Here is a 21,457-nt window from a genome sequence, read left to right as displayed (position 1 = left end):
TAGAGGGGTAAGGACACCGACCCAGGCACAAAACCTTCAACTCACAATTTGTCTTGACTACAAAATGTGCAGGGATAAAGATGGAGCAGAAATCAAAGAATGGCCAACCAATGACTGCTCAACTTGAGACTCATGCCATGAGAGAGAGCCCACCCCAACACTATTAATAATATTCTGTTATACTTGCAGACAGGAGCCTAGTATAACTGTCATCAAAGAGGCTTCACCCAGCAGCTGATAGAAACTGATGCAGAGACCCATAGCAAACATTAGGCAGAGCTCAGGGAGTCCCGTGGAAGAGGGGGAGGAAGGATTGAAGGAGCCAGAGAGGTAAAGAACAACACGAGAAAACCTATAGAATCATCTAATGTGAGCTCACAGAGGCTGAACTAGTTAACCAGAGAGCATGCATAGGATGGACCTAGGCCCCCTGCACACATGTAACACATGCAGCCCAGTTTTGTGGGGCCCCTAACAGCAGGAGTGGGGGCTGCCTCTGACTCTGTTGCCTGCCTCTGGATCCCTTTCCCCTAACTGGGCTGCCTTGTCTAGCTGCAATAGGAAAAGATGATCCTAGTCCTGCTGCAACTTGATATGCCAAGGAAGGTATCCAGGGAAGCCTCCCCTTCTCTTAGAAGAAATGGAGGAAGGAAGAGGGATTGAGAAGAGAGGAGGGAGGGGAAGTGCAATTGAGATGTAACATTAATTAATCAATTAATTAAAAATAAGGATAAGAGAAAGAGCTACCATAAGTGGGGTGAGAAGGAGCAGCCAAAAGAACCTCTGCAGACAGTCAGACAGCTTCATCTCTGGCTGTCTTCTTCATCATTGTCCCTGAGGACTCTTGGACCAATCCCCAGAACAGTGGAAAGGTCTGACTTTGTATGATCAAAAAGGTATGAGAAGTTTCAGAGCACTTGATTAAGAACAGCAGAGTAGAGCTGACAGGGAACACGGTGGAGCCAGGTACCATAAACTGAGAGCTATCAAGTTATAGCACAGACAGTCTCTTAACTCTCCAGTCCAGGGATGTCTGGCTTGATCCAGTCAACGAGGTCAGGTCTAACAGTGCAGGCCCATCTTCTAACAAAAAGCTTTTGAGTATTTTCACCATAAATCTTCAGGAGAGAATTGTATTAACTCTTGCTTCTTAAATATCACACAATATAGACATTTATCAAAATTGTCACATTGTAGCCCATAAATATGCATAATTTTTATGTTTTCATGTGTTAGTTCAAGGAAGAAAAAATAAGATGATACTTCGTGGTGGGTGATGGGAGGGGTGGCACCAGTGCACACAGGACAGCAGTGATGGGGACTCTCCACCAAACGCTCAGACTGGTATCCAGAAAGAACCTAACAATACCATGCAGCTACAGTTGGCCTGCTAGAGGCCTGATACTCTCCATGCTGGAGGTTTCACAGTGGTGGGTAACACTTGGAAATTAGCCATGGTAATGAGCACAGGGAAAATAAATGGCTGCCTTTTAAGGAGTTTGCGTCTGAGAAAATATTTACCCTGTGGCTTCACCTCTGAATCAGAATTTCTTTTATTTTTAATAATAATAATTAATGGCTTGACTTCTGAATTATTTATGAATATCTGAATATCTCTCTTAATTTTGGGGGTGGGTTAGGAACAACTTTACACTTCTATGAACCTCACATCAATTTTTAATAATAGAAACAACTTGGTAACAGATATTCCAGAGTTTAAAATACAATAATGAAGTGCTTGGTAACTGCTGCTATGTTCTTCCTCACTGACGAGTCAACGTAAGAGGTGTGAGACTGGTCCCAGCATCTACTCCAGTGTCTACTCCACTGCTACAGAACAAAAATGATGCTCTGAGAGGGCCTGCCACCTCCCCCACCTTTCCACCAAGCAACTACATGGCCAGTTCTACCCAGATTGAACCCTCACACACTACTGGAATGAGCTCTCTTCTATGGGTCAAGACACAAACAGTGGTTTTACCTCTGTCACCAATGTCTCCATGACTTAAAAAGCTTCTTGCCTGTATATGTAAAACTGGGGTAACACACATCACCCAGACTTTGTGGTAGTAAAAGTAGAATATACAGCAGGTCTCTTGGCTACCGACTGAGCATTCTATGTTGTGGGAATCATGTTTGCCTCCAAAGCCTATCAAGACTAACACAAAATGATTTTAGATATTACCAGACATAGACTCTCCGCTATATAAAATGTCTTTGAAGAATGAATAACACTACACAAACAAGATATTGTACCACCAATTCAGACGTGGAGGACTTGGGGGTGGGGGTGGGACACAGGTACAAACACATCAAACCTTTCAACTAATGTAAACATGAAGGGGGAATACATATAGTCACAGACACATCAGAACCTTTTACCCACTGTAAACGTGGGGTGTGGAGGGGACACAGTCAGACACATCAGAATCTCTCACCTGATGTACACCAGAAGCTTGTTGCCCATAACAACTTGCTCATCTGAAACGGAAATAAAAGTACTTAGCAGTTCTCTCTCCAACCTTGTCAGAACAGTAACATTTATGTGGGGAAAACCCTCAAAGTTGAGATGACAAATTACTTTACTTTTTAATTTTCCTCTAGATTGTATTTGAAGACCTGTGTGGATACGTGTAGGCTCGTGTGGAGCTGAGTAGATGCTTATGTACTGTTGACAACCTAGGAGCAGGGAATGCGGAGAAAAGCTGAAGACCTGTGGATTGTTGCCAATTACTATTAAGATGTAGTTACAGTGTGTTCTCACTTGTCATCTACCACCCACAGCACACAGCTCTCCGGAGGTCACATTTCCAAATGTTTGAAGTAATAAACCTTGACTAAATAGCCTATTCTAAACTATGTTAAGAGATTCTGTTATTTGGTGGGACTTTTAGAGCACAAGAAAGCTAATGAGATGAATTTTTAGCCGAGGAGGTAAAGGTAGCACACACTGGAATACGATCAACAAGGTGAAGTGACTGGGAACACTTAGGGAGCAAAGATCACAAGGATCTGTCACTGGTAACAAAGAACTGGAACTGGAATCCTAGACATAATGCAAATAAGAACTGTCTTTATCAGTAATCTTCATAAATAATAAAGTCTGTGACAGCTTCTCAACACTACATGTATAGTTATATTTTGCCTTAACTCAAAGTGTCATTTGACCCACCTCGACAAGTATGACACATGACAGTAATCACCGCACTGATGCACCAAGTTCAGGTTTATTGACGGATTAAATAAATACTCTGTGTGTGTTTGTGTATGCATATGTATGTGTGCATATGTGTGTGCATGTGCGTGTATATGTGCATGTGTGTGGTGTGTGTGTATACACATGTGTACATGTGATGTGGTATATGTGCATGTGTGTGTATATGTTCATAGGGGTGTGTGTGTGTGTGTGTGTGTGTGTGTATGTGTGTGTGTGTGTGTGAGAGAGAGAGAGAGAGAGAGAGAGAGAGAGAGAGAGAGAGAGAGAGAGTTAGTTCTGCGGTGTGTGGAGGTCAGAAGACAAGGTTAGGAATTGGAGTTAGTTGTCTCCCTGCACTCTGTGGGTCTACGACCCGGATACCATCAGCTTTGGAGGCAAGAGCCTCTACTCACTGAGTCATCTTCCCAGCGCATGATTATGTAAATACTTTAGTTATTAGAAATCTCAGGAAAAGTACATCTAGCTTGTAGTATCTTCCTAGAAAAATGAATGTACTCATTAGCATGCCCCTCCCCACCACTCCACTCCCAGGCCTTCCTCCGCAGTGGGGATCTGTGACCCGCAGTGGGGATCTGTGACCCGCAGTGGGGATCTGTGACCCGCAGTGGGGATCTGTGATCTGCAGTGGGGATCTGTGATACGCACGCTAAGCATCCAGCAGAGTGTCTGCCATGTAAGCAGGAGACTAGCGAATGTAGAGAAGTACAATCAAAATTGAGACTCATTTTCTACTACCCAAGTCATTCTAGATAGTTCTCTATTATAAAACTCAACAATGTTCAATGTTGTTTAGATTTTTCAGTGCTTAGATTTTTCCATATTCATTTATGGTAGATTCATGTGAGAAAACCAACTTTCAAGTCTACGCCAATGATGCAAGGTTTGGGCTGTAATGAGATATGACATATTAAGACCAAACAAAATGACTCCTGTCCCATCATTGCAGAGAGGGGGTGAGAAAGGAAAGAAGGAAAGAAGAGAGGAAAGGAGGGAGAGAAGGAAGGAGGGAGGGAGGAAGGGAGGGGAAGCCTATAAGCCTGCTCTTAATACACAAAGTAACTATGAGAATTAGATGCTAACATCCTGAGGGCATGCAGAGTCCTCTTCTCCTATGAGGCCTTTCCCTGAGGGTAAGTGCACCATGATACAACACACCAGATACAACAAGGCTCAGAAAGATGTCTAGTCTCTTTGGCCGAAGGGAATGATAGAGAAGATGTCAGGAGTGAGGGCTATGGATGCAGTCCAGTGGCTGCATCCTATGGAGCACTGCCCAGCATGCACAGGGCTCTAGGTTCAAGGCCCAGGACTAATTTTGCAACACTTACAAGACCCATTCTCAGTAAAACTGCTCAATAAAATGAACAAGCGAAAACTCAGTGGGGAAAATAGCAGAACCTAGGGTCTCCATATAACTGTCTTTTTCCAGACTCACTTCAGGCACTGTGAAAACACTCCTTCCTACGGTTAAACACTCAGCTGCCTGAGGCACTATGATCCCTGAGGACTAAGAAGACCTTTTTACAAGATAAAGTGGAAGATGAATTTGCAAAGGCTTACACAAGAGCTGTGAACATTTCCAGGAAAACCAATCAGACAGCCCTAGTCACAACTGGAGGCTGACTCTGAAGCTCTGCCCATGAAGAAATAAAGGCCAAAGGAAAACTCTTAACTATCAGAACTGAAAACTCCCGAGCAAAGGCAAACAAGCAAGTCTTTCTGGCCTCTGTTAGACAGACGAGGACCCTAGGAGGGAGGGGTGTGGCCTGATATTTTTGGGTACCATCATTATTAGGGCCATGATCTTCCTGAACTCCCAGAACTGAGAACACAGTTCTGATTGAATCCTACACAGTCTAATAAAGGCAGCCATAAGTCAGAGGGCAGGAAGATGTGCAGGTATAAGAATAAAAACACTATTTTGTGCACTTGCTGACAGTAAGCAATAGGAAAGACCCATGAGAGCAGAAGAGCTAGGGAGGGAGGCAGACAGATGCTTCTCTCTGACTGAAGCTTGTCTCTGGGTGGCCTCAGGGGAGGGTGGTGCTCCTGATGGAGCAGATGGCTTCTGTGTAAGGAAAATCTGTCTCAGGTCTGTCTTCCCAGCTTCCCAGGTAAAATGCTTCTAAATTCTAAGACTAGCACTGTTCAACTTAGCAATTTTCATGTGGAAATAGTGACTTCCACATGAAGTCAAAACCTTCAGAGGTAGTAAGATGCAGCTCACAAAATTTTGAAAACCAATAAGAAATTAATTTATATTGTTGCTTTAGTTCAGCTAAATGGCTATTAGGGGACTCTGCCAGGAATCTACTTTTCCATTTGAACCAAAGTAATTTTAGTATATAATGACACCAGTTCATTTACCATGAACATAACACATTTTGGTAACAGTTACTAAGCCTTTAGAAATTACTTCACAAAAGGAGTTAGGCTACATAAAGCTTGAAAAGTTAAATACCATCATAATTAAAAGCAATTTGAAGATGTCCCATGAAACTGTCATTCATCTAAGCAATAAACATTTTCTGAACATTAGCTATAAAACCTGGAAGACCTGAGATGTGAGACAGAACACTGAAATAACAGGAAAGAGTTCCACACCAGTTTTTAACTACAGATAAAACAGAAGACATGTGGGACACAGAAGGCTTGGACAGAACCATAAACCAATAGCAATTCCAGAACATTCCACACACAGAATACTTTCAGTATATTCCCTGGTATATTTGAAACACTCTCTAGAGTAGACCAGATATTAAGCCATAAAATAAATCTCACTATGATTTAAAAGGCAGATATATAATCATGTGTTTTCTAATGAAATAAGAAATCTCTATCAGAAGAAAATGTTGCGGGATGGGACCGGCAGCACGGTGCAGTCTGTAAAGCACCTGGTATGCAAGCAGGAGGACTAGAGTCTAGGTCCCTAGCACATACAGAACAGCCAGGCATGACCATGCTTACCTGGAACCTCAGCACCGCCAGGCAAATCCCTAAACTTGTTCACCAATGTGACCCCAAACCGACAGCTCCAGGGTCGAGGAGCAATACTGTCTCCAGAAATAAAGTGGGGGAGGGGAGGCTAGACAGCTCAGTGGCTAAGGAATGTGCATGCTGGTAACCTGGGTTTGACCCTGAATCCCAGGTAAAGGAAGCAGAGAAGAGCAGAGAGACTCTACAGTGCTGCCTTATGACCTCCACATGTGTCCCCCCTACCAAATAAATCAGTCAGGACGTAACAAATCTTTTCAAAGAAGAAAGAGAAGGAATACCTGTAAGAGTCTTCCCTGCGTTCAGAGGTGGGGCGATGACTTTGAAAAGCTTCTAAATTGAAACAGAGAAATCACGGTCATTTCAAAGCACAGCATTTTTTTTAAAAAAGATTTATTTATTTTATGTATGTAGAATATTTTATATTTTATATAAGTACACTGTCTCTGTCTTCAGACACACCAGAAGAGGACATCAGAGTCCATTATAGATAGTTGTGATTCACCATGTGGTTGCTGGGAATTGAACTCAGTACTTCAGGAAGAGCACTCAGTGCCACTGAGCCATCTCTCCAGCCCAAAGGATAGCATTTTTAAAGATTCTCATGAACATTAAAGTTGTCAACTCTTTCTTTGATGGAGTTATTTATTTGCTGTGAGATTAAATATAAGAACAGAGAGGCAATTGAAAGGACCTCCTCCAAAGAAACTCCAATGCCACAGCCCATTCAGTAACGCCAGCTTCACGAAGGTCTCTGTCAAGACTGTGGTTTCTGATATTAAAGGCATGTTAGGTTTTCCCACCCAAGTGGCAATGCAGAGGATTTTATACTGGAAACAGCTCAACAGCCCCAGGAAAGAGCACATTACCTACATCACTAAAACACATACAGACCCAAGGAGACCACTGCCAGAGAAACTCTTGTCTAGTTTGGGAAACAATGTCCTATCCTACTCTGTAGCTCAGGATGTCCTACAACTCATATCAATCCTCCTGCCTCAGCTTCAATCACCAGCAACAAATAATTAAAATAAATGAATGCCATCTAAAAGTCCCTGAAAGCTAAGGGCCAATGAGATGGCTCAGTGGTGGTGAAAGTGCCCTGGCAGCCTGAATTTAATGTCCAAGACCCTATGACAGAAGACAGAGAAAATACACACACACACACACACACTGTTCTTGACATGCATACACATACCTGTCTACACATAAATACAGACATGAATGCACATATACAAAACAAATAAATGTAATAATTTAAAAAATGAAAACAGTTCTAATAAGCTCATGTAAGAATTTTAATTAGATGAAAACAAAGTATTCAAAGTAAACGGGGAACAGAGAGACATAAGACAATGTTAAATGTGTTAAGATGGCGTCTTACCTCCATTGGACTGATAAACTCATTCATGCCTCTATTGTAGACATAGATCATGGCGTCATACAGACGATTTTCCCAACACATGAGAACCACCTGTAAAAGGAAAAACCTTCTGACACACAGTCAATGCTATCATACAGTGATTTCCTTTCAAACTCTGAGAATCAAGGCCTTTTTCTTCCAAGTCTTCTTATTTCCTCTTCTCTGATGGAAATTGAAACTTAAATACTCAAAGCCAGTGGATGGTGTTAGTGCAGATCAGTATTAGTTCAGAGTACAACAGCTACTTTCAAATACCCTCAAACTTATAACTTTGTTTCTTTAAAATAATCTTCCTTGCCAGTATTCATTTTGCTTTTAATCATTAAAACTGTTCTTCAAAAATTTACAGAACATCTCCTTAGCACAAGAATAAAGTGACAGAGAGACCCAGCCTGGGGCTCTACCTTTCTAGTATGCTCAGTGCGTGCATCCGTCAAAGAAGACAACAAAATGGTCTAAGGTAAAGCTCATGGGAAGGGGTACATGAGACAATGTAGAGGGAGAGAGGGGAAGGAAAGACCTTCAACTGAACACACACACGCACATGCACACACACACCACTGTTTACAATTACGCTATCATTCTAAAGGAACCTGACTTCCTCTTCAGCATTCAATGTCATTCAGAACAACAGATGACCCGGGACCTAAAGGAGACGCCTGGCATGTGAGCCAAAGGAAGAAATGAACATGACAGATCACACAAGCAGAAAGCGGTAAGGATGGGAACGTGGAAAAGGAGTGTCATGCGGTTGAACAGAGAGAAGAGAAAACATTTAGGGAAATGGGGAGGGGGGAGATCAGGTGTCAGAAGGGACAGGAGATGGCCAGATACTACAAGAATGAATGGAAATCTGCAACTGACAGGGGTGAGGAGGTGGGGGTGTCTCCAGGATGAGACAGAGACTTGGGATAAGGGAAGTGTCCAAAAATCAATGAGAGTGACCTTAACTGTGACTCACATCATTTGAGATATGGAACCTAAAGAGGCCACCTCCTGTAGCCAGGCAGGACCCTCAGTGGAGCAATAGGAACACCAACCCACCCACAAAACTTTCAATCCAAAATTTACCCTGTCTATAAGAAATGCAGGGACGTGATGGAGCAGAGACTGAGGGAATGGCCAAGCAATAACCAGCCCAACTTGAGACCATCCCATGAGCAAGCACCCTTGACACTATTAATGATACTCTAGTTATTCTTGCAGATAGGAGTCTAGCATGGCTGTCCTCTGAGAGGCTCCACCCAGTAGCTGACTCAGACTGATGCAAACACCCACAGCCAAACAGTGGTTGAAGCTTGGGGATTCTTATGGAAGAACAGGAGGAAGGATTACAGGCCCCAAAGGGGACAGCAACTCAACATGAAGACCAACAGAGTCAACTAACCTGGACCTCTTGGCTCTCAGAGTCTGAACTACCAACCAAAGAACATACATGGGCAGGACCTAGGCCTTCCCTCATATATAGCAGCTGTACAGCTTGGTCTTTATGTGAGTCCTAACTGGAGCAGGGGCTATCCTAAAAGTTGTGGCCTGTACCAGAGGGATATGTTCTTCTAACTGAGCTGCCTTGTCTGACCTCACCGAGAGGAAGCATCTAGCCCCTCAGAGACTTGAAATGCCAAGGGGGTGGATATCCAGGGAAGCCCCCACCCACTCAGATAAAAAGAGTAGGGATGGAGGAAGGATTGTGGGAGGGGTGACTAGGAATGGGGCACTGAGAGGGATGTAAAGTGAATAGGTAAAACAAATAAAAATTTAAAAGATAATATATAAAAAAAATTTATTTATTTATTTACTTATTTATTTATTTATTTATTTTTATTCACTTTCCATCCCAATTCCTGTCCCCGCTCCAGGATCCTTCCCCCATCCCTTCTCCCCCTTTCCTCTGAGAGAGTGGAGGCCTACCCTGGATATCTCCCAACCCTGGCACATCAAGTCTCTGCAGGGCTAGGCACTTCTGTCCTGCTGAAGACAGACAAGACATCCAAGTTAGAGAACGGATTCCACATACAGCAACAGCTCTAGGGACAGCCCCTGTTTCAATTGTTAGGGAACCAAACAAAGACCAAGCTGTACATCTGCCATATATGTGCAGGGAGGGGACGGCTTAGGTCCAGCCTGTGTATGCTTTTTGGTCGGTGGTTCTGTCTCTGAGAGCCCAAGAGGTCCAAGTGAGCTGACTCTGCTGGTCTTCCAGTGGAGTTCCCTTCGGAGCCCTCAATCCTTCCCCCCGCTTCTTCCATAAGACTTCTTTACAGCACACTTAATACTCAGATGCATCTGATCTTCGAACTCTACTTCTGTCCATCTGCTTGCCTTTTCCTGTCGTTTTACCACTCAAGGCAAGCTCTCTGTCCCCTTTATACTGGTTTTTACCTAAAACAATTTTGTCCTCTAAAATGCTGGCATTGTTGATTTCTCTCTCTGCATCTGTATGTCTTGTCTTGTCTTTTTTTCCTTAAGAGGGTCTCATGGATCTCAGACTGGCCTGAAACTTACTCTAGAGTTGTTGAACCTCTAATCCTCCTGGCTTTGCCCCACAACCGCAAACACTAGGACAACAGACATGTACCACCATTCTCAGTTCTGAGGTCCTCTGTCATTTAGAAAGGTTTCCTATAGTTATCCAGACGCCGGCAGCCCATCTCTCTACTATACTGTCTGGTTTTAACTGATATATTTTTATTACGTCATTTTTACTATAACATTTGTTTTCAAACATCCTCTGGTTTGTTTACTCTTATGATACTGCCAAACTTTTCTCCTTAGTTTATGAAGATACACTTGATAAGCAGGATAGCTGTAGCACCCTCAGACCCTGACACTGAACTAGTCCTGCACGCACGCACGCACGCACGCACGCACGCACGCACTCATTTACCTAAGCAAGGTCCTTACTTACTCAATTGAAAGCAACCTGGAAAGGTTATCAGGATGTATACTACAAATGGAAACAGTAACCCAGACAAGGTTTTCAAAACTTAATGTGACTAGGAATGAGGAGGCTGGTGGCTCTGGGGAAGGAGGTACAGACATGGAGATGAGAAACTTTGTGTTGTTTTAATGTGGAAAAGATCAGAGCACATTTACACTGTATTTAGGAAAAGCTGAAAATATTAGAAGGAAATAAAACTTTCTCCTAGATTGTGCCCTTCCCCCGGCCATGAGTAGGCCTGAGAGACCTTGTTTACCACAACAGACTAAGTGATAGGATGTAGGTGGAGTTACCCACCTTGGCTGCACGGAACTTAGAAGAACAACTGGCCCTGGGCTTGCCTTGAGATAACTCTGGCCATTAACCCACCCATCTCCGACTGAAACAAGGAAGGGTTTGGACAGGGCCTTTCCCTTTAAATGGAGAGCTGAACATTAAAGCATTAAGCCTTGATCAGAATACTTGTCTTGGATTCATATCTTCTCGCCCTCCATCCTCCTATCATTCCCAGCCCCACTTTCAGGTGAACCCAGTTGATTCATGGCCGCAGGTGGCTACACTAGATGTGACCACCATAAAAATCCAGATTAATAACATGTTCTCGAAATACTGGGCTGTTATCAGACTACACCAAATTACCCACACACCAGAAAGGCATGTGCTCAGAGGACTGGGCTTTACCTCAAGATGCTCACCAACATTAGGAAAATGTTATGGTGTTCCCAAGACTTTTGTTCTGTGGGCTCTGCACCTTCTCAAAGGGTCTGGTCCTCACAAGACATGGGAAAGCCACTCATACCTTAGCTGGGGATGCTTAAGACTCTCAGGAGTAACACACTCATTAGGTGGTTTAATATGATTAAAGAATTAAATAGCGCTGGGCGCACGCCTTTAATCCCAGCACTTGGGAGGCAGAGGCAGGCGGATCTCTGAGTTCAAGGCCAGCCTGGTCTACAGAGTGAGTTCCAGGACAGCCAAGGCTACACAGAGAAACCCTGTCTAGAAAAATCCAAAAAAAAAAAGAAAGAAAGAAAGGAAGAGAGAGAAAGAAAGGAAGGAAGGAAGGAAGGGAGGGAGGGAGGAAGGAAGGAAGGAAGGAAGGAAGGAAGAAAGAAAGAAAGAAAGAAAGAAAGAAAGAAAGAAAGAAAGAAAGAAAGGGAATTAAATACCATCAGTCACAACTACCTAAATCCAGATATATTACTAACCACAGGTGCCTGAACCCCAGATATACTCTCAACCACAGCTGCTGAACCCACACACACCATTACCCACAGTTGTCAGCTTATTCTAAGAAGCCCCGTGATTTGCCTCTCACACCAGCCTCTACATTTCAACACTCCACTCTGCTTCACGTACTAGCTGATTTTTAAATGACATCATTCTCATAAATATAAGAATGGTCTATTATTAATGAGTAGGTATCCATGGTTGAAAACAATCTTCCAGATGAGGGCCATGTTATTGAGCACACTGAGTAAGGTCAGGAACAAACACTTCCTGGGTGATCTACCAATAAGCAGCCATGAGCTCTGGAAAAGGTCCAAGAAGCAGAAGACACACTCTCTAGCTCGGGAGCATTTATTACCTAGGTTTTACTTACACAAACTCCTAAGACAGCATTAGGAAAAAGGCTCAATAACTGGGTCTGTGGAAGGCAGACTGAGGCCTTAGGATCAGTGAAGATGGAGTGCTTCCTCTGTGGGAAGACGGTCAGCTTACCTGCTGAATGTCCAGGCTGGTGATGTCCATGTGGACAATGAGGGCTTCCACATTCTCCATTAGTTTTTTATCTTGGAAATGAACGATCAAGTCTTTCATGACCTGGGGTGTAATCCCCACCAGTTTATCACTTAAGATATACGGCTCGAGGCACTCCAAAAACACACCTTTTGCCACAGAATTTTCACTTAATTTGTCATACATTTGACTAAATAGAAGATCCCTACAACAAAACGAAAAAAAGTCGTTTTAAGACTATTCCAAATACCCACTAAACATAGTCTAAGTATGTCATATCTTTTCGAGACTTCAATTTACATCAGCCTAACAAAACCACTAGCAATGTTTGCACTGAAGTTTATATTGCCATATTGCACAGAGTCAATCTTCCCAACAATTTTTTACACATAAGAAGTGTTGCCAGACACTGGTGGTGCATTCCAGAAACCCTAACACTCAGAAAGTTGAGGTCAGATGAGTTCAAGGTCATAAAACAGAACTGCCTCAGAACAGGACCAGCAAGATGACTCAGTGGGGAAGGGAGCTTGTCACTAACATGCAAACCTGAGTCGGATCTCAGGTCTCACAGGGTAGAAGGAGAGAAATGATTCTGAAAGTTGTCCTCTCAGCTACACACGTGGGCCAAGGCACACTCCCCCACCAAAAGAAACACATGATTAAGTTTAAAACAAACGAAGCTGACAAAGCTCAGCGGCTTGCTGAAGACATGCTGGGAGTATCAGTGAGAATCTGAACCCAGCTCTTGGGCCCATGTATTTTGTTCAATTCTTAGTGTTGGTATCAGGCTCCAAACCCAGCGACATCACATCTAGTCAACCCCCACATCATTGCCAAGGCAACCGCCATACACTCCCAGAATCCACCTGGCTACCTCACCTTTACCTGTGAGAGGCTACGTCACTGCCCATATAAAACAGGCAGAACCCCCTGACCTCGTTCTCTTCTTCCTCTCTCTTTCCATCTTCTTCTTCTACTTCTCTCCTCCCCTATCTTTGCCCTATCTCCTGAATAACCCCCCACCCCCGAACCATTTGGTCTGGTGTGGTCTGTCCTAAGCTGTGCACGGACTTCTAACACTGGTGCGTTGGGCTGAGACTGAAGACTTCAGGAACCGCTACCCGCTGCTGCCGCCACCTCTGTCACTGCTACACCATGTGGACTCCATCCTGCTGTCACCAACCTCGTGAATTTCCACCGCTGCCAACCCTAACCCTCCCAACTCCACCCGCTGCTGCGAGGCTCACAAAACTTCCACCACATGAGCTGTGCCACTGCGGGCCCCCCCACCATGGTGCTGCCACGTGGGCTAGACAGTCAGACAGGCCTACACAGACCTCACATTTCCACCTTTCCTGATACCAGACTGCAGAAGCCCACAAACACACACCGGCATATTGATTGGTAAGGAGCTTCCAATTGGTGGGAGGGACCCTAAATGCCCAGATAGGGCCTGGCCAGCCTTCCCTGGGCTGAGGGTTTGGCGTTTCACTGCCCCAGTCAATATGACTGGCCTCCTGGCTGACCTACAACTTAGGACTTTGGCCGTTGGGTGACTTTCCTCCTCAGAAGCAGTTCACACACACACACACACACACCCAAGCTCTTGCAGCAGCTGGAAATCCTGGTACCAGGTTGAACTGCTTTCTGGCGATCTCCAGGAGTTCGCCGAGGCCCCTAGATATTCTCGTGATGACCTGATATCTAGGCTGCTTGCCTGATTAGTACAGACTTTTCTTTCAGAACACCGATACGAATAGCTCGGTAACAGCCCCCCTGTCACCCAATGGGTGCTGTTGGGCAATGCTCGCACCGAGGGATTGCAGGTGGGTGGAGATGTCCCGAGAGAGCAGCTGGAGGAACCGCCGCAGGGCACCGAGCAGCGTTGTTGTTGTTGGTGGTGGTGGTGGTGGTGGTGGTGGTGGTGGTGGTGTTGGTGGTGGTGGTGGTGGTGGTGGTGGAGGTGGTGGTGGCACAGCCTGGGGACTGGGCGGCAGGTGCAAAAACAGCGGCCACGGGCTGCCCAGGCGGGAAGAGGAGCACAGCGGCAGGGGTGGGCGTCTGCTCCAGAGCAGGCCCGCAGGGGCGAGCGGACGGAATCTGGGGTCGGGGGAATCTGGGGTCGAGGCGTGGAAGGCACCCGCCGAGTCGGCCTCTCCCCTCTCCGGCTCACGACCCCCAGAGGCGGACCCCCAGAGGCGGGGGTGGCGGCAGCAGCGAAGAGGGAGAGCGCAGCTGTGAGCTAGGGCACAGCACGCTTTTCAGTCGTGTGGAGCAGGACCTCTGTCCCAGCCTCCAAATGCGGGAGAGTGTTACCGGCTCTTTCAGTTCCCTCTTTCCAGGGGCAGCTCATGAGAGCCCACGGAAGAAAAGTGTTACAGCTCTCTCAGTTAGCTCTACCTGATGAGAGGAGAGGAGAGTTGTCCTTTGAAATGCGCAGGATAGCCGGAGACTGGCGAGGGATCGCAAAAGCACTCCGACAGCGGGAGATCTCACACCACACAGCGCACTTTACTTTGAGCTCTGGGGATATACAGTTTTGGGGGGAGAACAGGTAACCTCTATTGGTTTGGTTTGAGGGCTTAGGGATGCCTTATTTGCATGGAGGTGTTATTCCTACGTGGTAAAGGCCACGGACCTCTTTGTGGGAAGCGGAAGCTAAGAGAGCCATATATGGCTTGGGAAGTCCTGAAGCAACCTTCCGTCCTGCTGGCCCTCTTCAGACCAAGGTTTCCGGGGCTTCAAGGATTTCTACCAAGCTTTCTGGCTTCTCATAGCCTACTGCCCCACAGGTGCTACATTGTCACCTGTGAAATGAAGACGAGCAATGCTATACATGTTAATAAGGTGCTACAACACTTAGAGACACTGATACAAAGGACCTAGAGATGCTTGACTCTTACACGAGTGTCAGCCTATGAATTGGCACATGTCGGAAACTAATAAAGTTGATACTTAAACCTACAAAATCTAATCTAGAATTTTCTACTAACTTTGTTGTTTTTTTTAAAAGATTTCTTTATTTTATGTATATGAGTATATACACTGTAGCTGTCTTTAAACACACCAGAAGAGGACATCGGATCTCATTATAGATGGTTGTGAGCCACCCACCATGTGGTTGCTGGGAATTGAACTCAAGACCTCTGAAAGAACAGTCAGTGCTCTTAACCACTGAGCTATCTCTCCAGCTCCCTGACTTTGTTTTTAAATTAAAAGGCTCTAGGGGGAAAAAAAAGAAGAAGGAGGAGGAGGAGAAGGAGAAGAAGAAGAAGTAGAAGTAGAAGTAGAAGTAGTAGAAGAAGAAGAGAAAACCCTCAAGGTGAATTAGCAAAATGAACGTAGCCTCTTTTGAATGAATGGTATGAAATACTGTGGTGTGATGGTTGGTAACAGTCACATCTGTCACCCTGTGTGACGAGTCTCCCCTCCATTACCATTGCACACAAGCATGCATCAGTGATAAGCTTCTGTTTGGGAAAAGTTGTTAAGTTTAGCATATGAAAACACATTCAAGAATCAAGCCTGTTAAATTTATAGAATTCCTGTGGTGGTTTGAATATGCTTAGCTCAGGGAGTGGCACTATCAGCAGGTGTGGCCCTGTTGGAATAGGTGTGTCACTCTGGGCCAGGGTTTTAAGATCCTCATCCTAGCTTCCTGGAAGCCATTTCCAGTATTCTGCTATCAGCCTCCAGATGAAGACGTAGAACTCTCAGCTCCTCCTGCACCATGCCTGCCTGAATGCTGCCATGTTTCCACCTTGATGATAATGGACTAAACCTCTGAACTTGTAAGCCAGCCCCAGTTAAATGTTTGTCCTTTATAAGAGTTGCCTTGGTCATGGTGTCTGTACACAGCAATGAAACCTTAACTAACACAATTCCTAAGCAAGACACTGCCTGGGTTTCCTGTCTGAAGCAGACAGGCACCAGATACTCACTTTCGCTGGAGCAGAAGGCAGTAGTCCACTATTACTGGCACCGTATCCTGGAAGAGAACATAAGAGAGCATCAGCTCAGCCCTGACCCATAACCCACTGGAGAAAGCAAAGTTTGGCTTCAGATGCTGTGTGGCTGCTAGGATGACACAACTTCAGAGCATGTGCTGTTGGTAAGCAAGTCGGCACTCTGTCCCAGAAGTCTCAGGAATAAACACTTTGATTCAACAATGTCCCTTCTGGAAATTTACCCCAAATATATTGGAGGATGTCTTTTTTTAAGATTTTATTTTTGTTTTATATGCATAGATGTTTTGCCTTAAAGAATATCTTTGCAGGTGTTTTGCATGCAGCTCACAGAGGCCAGAAGATGGCACTGGTTTCATTAGAGCTGAAGACACAGACAGATGTGAGCTGCCATGTCGGTTCTGGGAATCAAACCTGAGTCCTCTGGAAAAGCAGCCACTGTCCTTAACTGCTGAGTCATCTCTCTAGGGAAGTTAAATCTATTTTAGGGATTTAGATGTCTAGGCAGGTTAGATAACTGGGCGGGAGCTCCTAGAAATGCTGGGGAGAAATCTAATAATACCCTTTAAAATATGCAGACAAGTGTTGGAAATCTCTCAGCAATTAAGGGCATCCTGTGACCTTCCCTGCCCTGCCCCAGGGATCCTCAGCCCATAGTGGTCCATGAGGGCAAATGGAGGAGAGATGGGGGGTGGGGGCAGTTAGGAAGCCCTATGAGTGTGGATGGTAATAACAACACGCCAGGACCAGCTTCAGAAGACAGATAGACTTTAGTTGGGGTGAATCAAGGGTTATATAGTTTTAGGGAAGAGAGTACAAATAGCCAAGGTGGGCAAAGGTCATTGGCTGAAGGCTAGGGTACTGAGACGCCTCATTAGCATGGGGAGGGACTCCAGGAATCTCAGGTCCTCCCTGATCATGTTCTTCTCAAAAGAAAGGAAGCTGAGCCAGTAATCTAACCTAGACTATTCGAGTGTCATTCTGCAGGTAGAGGTATGACAATGAGAAACCCTGTTGACAAAGTGAGTCTGCCACTTTGTGTCAAGCTCAGAAGACTATCTAGACAATGGTGGACGAAGATCTTAATTAGCAGGACAGCACACACTGCTTTTTTAGAGGACCCAAGTTTAGCTCCTAGGACCTACATTAAGTGACCTAAAATCTGCCTGTCATTCTAGTTCCTAGGGATCCAACCCTTCTGCCTTTACACACCTATACTCACATGCACATGTCCAGGGTAAAAAGTGAATGGAGGACTGAAACCAAAGCAAGGCACTTAGAAGCCACTAGGGTGGTCCCATAGGTGTGTCCTTCTGCCCTTCTGTCCTTCAGAGAGGAGCCTGAGTTTCCATGCCACAGAGCTGTTGAAATCTTAGACTCACAGCAACAGAGAGAAGCACAGCAAAGGGAAAACCTAAAACTGGGATCCTTAAAATCCTGCATCCTCTAGAAAAGGACATTTGGAGAAAAAGAAGCACGCCCTGGCAGAGGAAGGTGAGCAGGAGGGCTGTGTCTCTTGGCTTGGTGGGGTAAGGCTGTACTCTCTGAGACTGGCATGAAGACCGTGACATCAGAGGACTGTCACTCTCTCCTTAGAATAGGAACACTTAGGCCAAGAAACAAATGCAGTCATTCTAGGAAATGGTACATGTGGGCCATGTGAAAGAAACAAATTCCAAACTCTCCCAAGGCAGAGTAAGTCCCATCGATAAAGGCCCTCCCCTAAAAATGTGCTCAAAATACAACATTTGAACACTTCATGAGATATCGGACCATGAATGAGTGCCACTAGGAACTGCCATACCAGTAGTTAAACCCTAACACTTAGCAGGCAGAATCTATTTTAAAACTATTACAGGCAGAAAAGAAAAGCAGAAATTCATCTAAAGAATTCTCAGAAAGTAACATTGATATATTTTCCATACTGCATCAGTTTCACTCAACCAATAACATTTTTTAATTTAAAAAAAAAAGGATACCCACTGATGTTTAAGGTATCATTGAGAATTACTGAGGTTCCCAACGATGCCGCTGGATTCCATGACTGGGAAACCACAGGTACGTCTACTGAGGAGTCTGTCTTCCAGTGACAGTGGGAGCCAGCTGCAGAGGCTGGAATGGTGAGTGTAAGACACAAGAGGAAGCAGAAAGCAAAGAGAAGAAGGGAGAGTACCGATGCATACATGACTGGAATCCCAAATAAGAAAAGGAAGATGCTGGAACATAACAAGTAGCCCACCAGGGAATTCAATAATGTTTCCTGAAATAAAAACACTTGCATCTCCAGCCTGAAAGAGCACGTCACACACGAGGGGAAAATGGTCCAAACTGACAGATGGAGATGCAGAGGATTCTAAAAATAAAGAAAAGCCCAGGGAAATGAACCTGTCATTTGGGAAAGTGAAAGCCTTTAGGCTAGCCCAGGATTTACCCACAGTGCCAGAGGTAACAACAATACTTCCTAGATCCTTAATAAAATGGCCTCCAATATAAAAATTGGAGACCAGCAATTTGAACACAGCTCAAAGAACATTGTTCTCACAAACCTTGAAAATGCTTAAGTCAACACACACAGTGTTTTCTAACTTCTTTCTCACTCACTCCTACCCCTCCTTCCCACTTCCTCATTCCTTCCTCATGTCGCTACATCAAGACTGATACCTTTGCCCTAAAAGAACTACAAACTACATTCTCCCCAATCAGTGCCCTAATGCTGCTGTTTCTGAACCTCACAGACGACAGAGGAGACAAGTGTGTCCTCCTGTGGCCATACTGGGACTGCTACCAAGTCACTGTATGTGCTACTGTACTTTGATTCTCCTCTGAACATAAATTCAAGTAGACACCACACCAGGATGACTCAGAAAAAAAAAGAAAGAAAAAGGCAAATATAAGCCAATAGGGAAAGAGGAAAACTAAAAAAAACAACCTAACAGAAAGGCAAACTGCAACAAATGACACACACACACAAACTACACCTCCACAGCCGGTGCCTTTTCAGTTCTAAAAGATAACAAGATAACTGAAAAACAAAACATAACAAAAACCAGAAACATCAGGCTACTAAGTAGATGAATAAAACAGATTAGTTCAGACTAAGAAGGAAAGCTATAAAATCAATTCAGAACCCAGACAAGAAAGATACCAAAGTAAATGAAAGAGTAAGTAACTAGGTTGGAGAGGTGACTCTTGCAGAAGACCTGGGTCCAAATCCCAACATATTACAAGGTGGCCCACAACCATCTGTATCTCCAGCTCTAAGAGATCTGACATCCTTTTCTGTCAAATAAAAGCCAATAGGAAAAGAGGAAAACTAAAAATACAACCCAACAGAAAGGCAAAAATGCAACAAAAGAACAGACACACACACTACACCTCCACAGCTGTCGATAATGAGATAGCTGAAAAACAAAACAAAATCCAGATATCATGAATGTGATGCAGAGATACACATGCAGACAAAACACCTAAGCACATAAAACAAGTATTTAAAAAAAGGAAGATAACTCATTAGTTTGGAGATAAAAATTGAAACCATGAAGAAAAATTTATCATGGAAATTAAGATGTTGAAAAAGAATCAAACAGAAATTTGCATAATCAAAGAATGAAATACACAGCAGAATCTGCACAAAACCTTTTGAAGATCCAGCTGTAATGTGGACTGGATGGGGGAGAATTGCGAGGTCACGCCCTTATCTTAGGCCCTAAGTAGTTAATGGCTATGAGAAGGGGGAGTTATAGGCATAACCACCAGTAAATTCTCCACAATCCAGTAAACACTACAACCAAGCATGTGCAACCAATCCTGATTAAACTCGGTGGGTTATTTAAAAACAAGCAAGCAAGCAAGGGGCATACGAGGAAGAAAGGAGGTTGCAGAAGGAGACAAAAGAGGGGAAGGGGCAATGCATCATCAATATATTATGTATGTATATGAAATAGTAAAAAATTAAAACTTAACATAAAAAAAATATCAAGCGTGGTAGTGTACACCTTTAACCCTGGCACACAGGAGTGAAGGACGGACGGGACTCTATGAATTCAAATCATCCTAGTTCATATAGCAAGTTCCAGGCCAGCCAGAGCTACACACAGTGAGATCATATCTCAACAACAACAGAACCAAACTAAGCTAAACAGCAGAAAACATCACCAGAGACATGATCGGGGCCAGTAATGAATTCCAGGCACGGGGACACCATCAAGACAGCAGTACACAGAGATGTATAAACGGAAAGGCAATTAGTAATCACAACTCAAACTACCAAGAACTCTGGGTACGTCCAAGAGACACAACCTAAGAAGTTATGAGGTAGAAAGAGATGAGACAAAGTCTTAAGGCATACACAATTTATTCAATGAAAGTATAGTGAAGACTTCCCAGAGCTAGAGAAAGACACCCAAACCCAAAGACACGACCACAGAAGAGCCTAGTAGTGGGAAAATGTCACAGATACGGAGCCGAGCAGCAGTGCTGAGCACTGTAAGGGCACAGCTCGAAATCACACGCAATCGGCACAGCCCACCATTAGATCTGTCACCAGCACTGAGAGCCAGGAAAACATGTCTGCGTATTTCAGGCTCTGAAGAGAAACTGCCAACTATGACTGCTACATGAAGCCAAGTTCTCTCGTAAAACTGACAGAGAAATGATTGCCTCCAGAACAAATTAAGGCAATTCATGACAACCAAGCCAGCACTGTAGAAAAGACTTTTAAGAGACAGTACACAGGAGAGGAAAGTTGTCTCACCCACAAGGACACAGGAAAGAATACATTTCACAAGAGAAACAGGTAATCGAGCACAGCAAGGACGGACCCAACAAGCAAACAATGAGAAGAAAATCCTACCAATAATTCACCCAAACACAACCATCAACAAAACCACAGCAAACAGCAAAACCCACCAGGACAACCATTTTATATTCAAAAGGCCTTAACTAAGTAAGACTCAGAGAAAGGCTGGATGGGGATTGGGGAGCAGACAGACAAGATTCCGGACTGGGAAGATGGTGATTAAAACACAGACTAACCAAGAGTGGCCTGGAGCTCATATCCTTAAAACCCATATGGCTATGGCTGTATGGCTGTCGGGGCCCAATTTTAATTCAGCACATTAGAAGCCAAGCTAGCCCTGTCAGTGAGCTTCAGGTTCAACTGAGAGACCCTGCTAAAT

General features: G+C 44.4%; 1 protein-coding gene across 7 annotated transcripts in view; it reads right to left on the bottom strand.

Annotated features, from left to right (window-relative positions):
• Vps8 (VPS8 subunit of CORVET complex) overlaps window positions 1–21,457 on the bottom strand; it is a 223,185-nt gene that overhangs the window by 128,198 nt on the left and 73,530 nt on the right. For all 7 annotated transcript variants that reach the window (XM_028781270.1, XM_028781266.1, XM_028781267.1 and 4 more), the window contains 5 exons: window positions 16,257–16,303; window positions 12,298–12,520; window positions 7,596–7,685; window positions 6,493–6,544; window positions 2,439–2,481 (listed from right to left, as the gene is read on the bottom strand). In XM_028781270.1, the coding sequence (XP_028637103.1) occupies window positions 2,439–2,481; window positions 6,493–6,544; window positions 7,596–7,685; window positions 12,298–12,520; window positions 16,257–16,303 (455 nt within the window). The remainder of the gene's footprint in view (window positions 1–2,438; window positions 2,482–6,492; window positions 6,545–7,595; window positions 7,686–12,297; window positions 12,521–16,256; window positions 16,304–21,457) is intronic.

The sequence above is a fragment of the Grammomys surdaster genome, unplaced genomic scaffold (genome assembly GCF_004785775.1).
Source record: "Grammomys surdaster isolate TR1022 unplaced genomic scaffold, NIH_TR_1.0 382, whole genome shotgun sequence".
Taxonomy (NCBI): Eukaryota; Metazoa; Chordata; class Mammalia; order Rodentia; family Muridae; genus Grammomys; species Grammomys surdaster.
The sequence above is the reverse complement of the archived record's forward strand: the minus strand, read 5'-3'. Positions and strand labels throughout refer to the sequence as shown.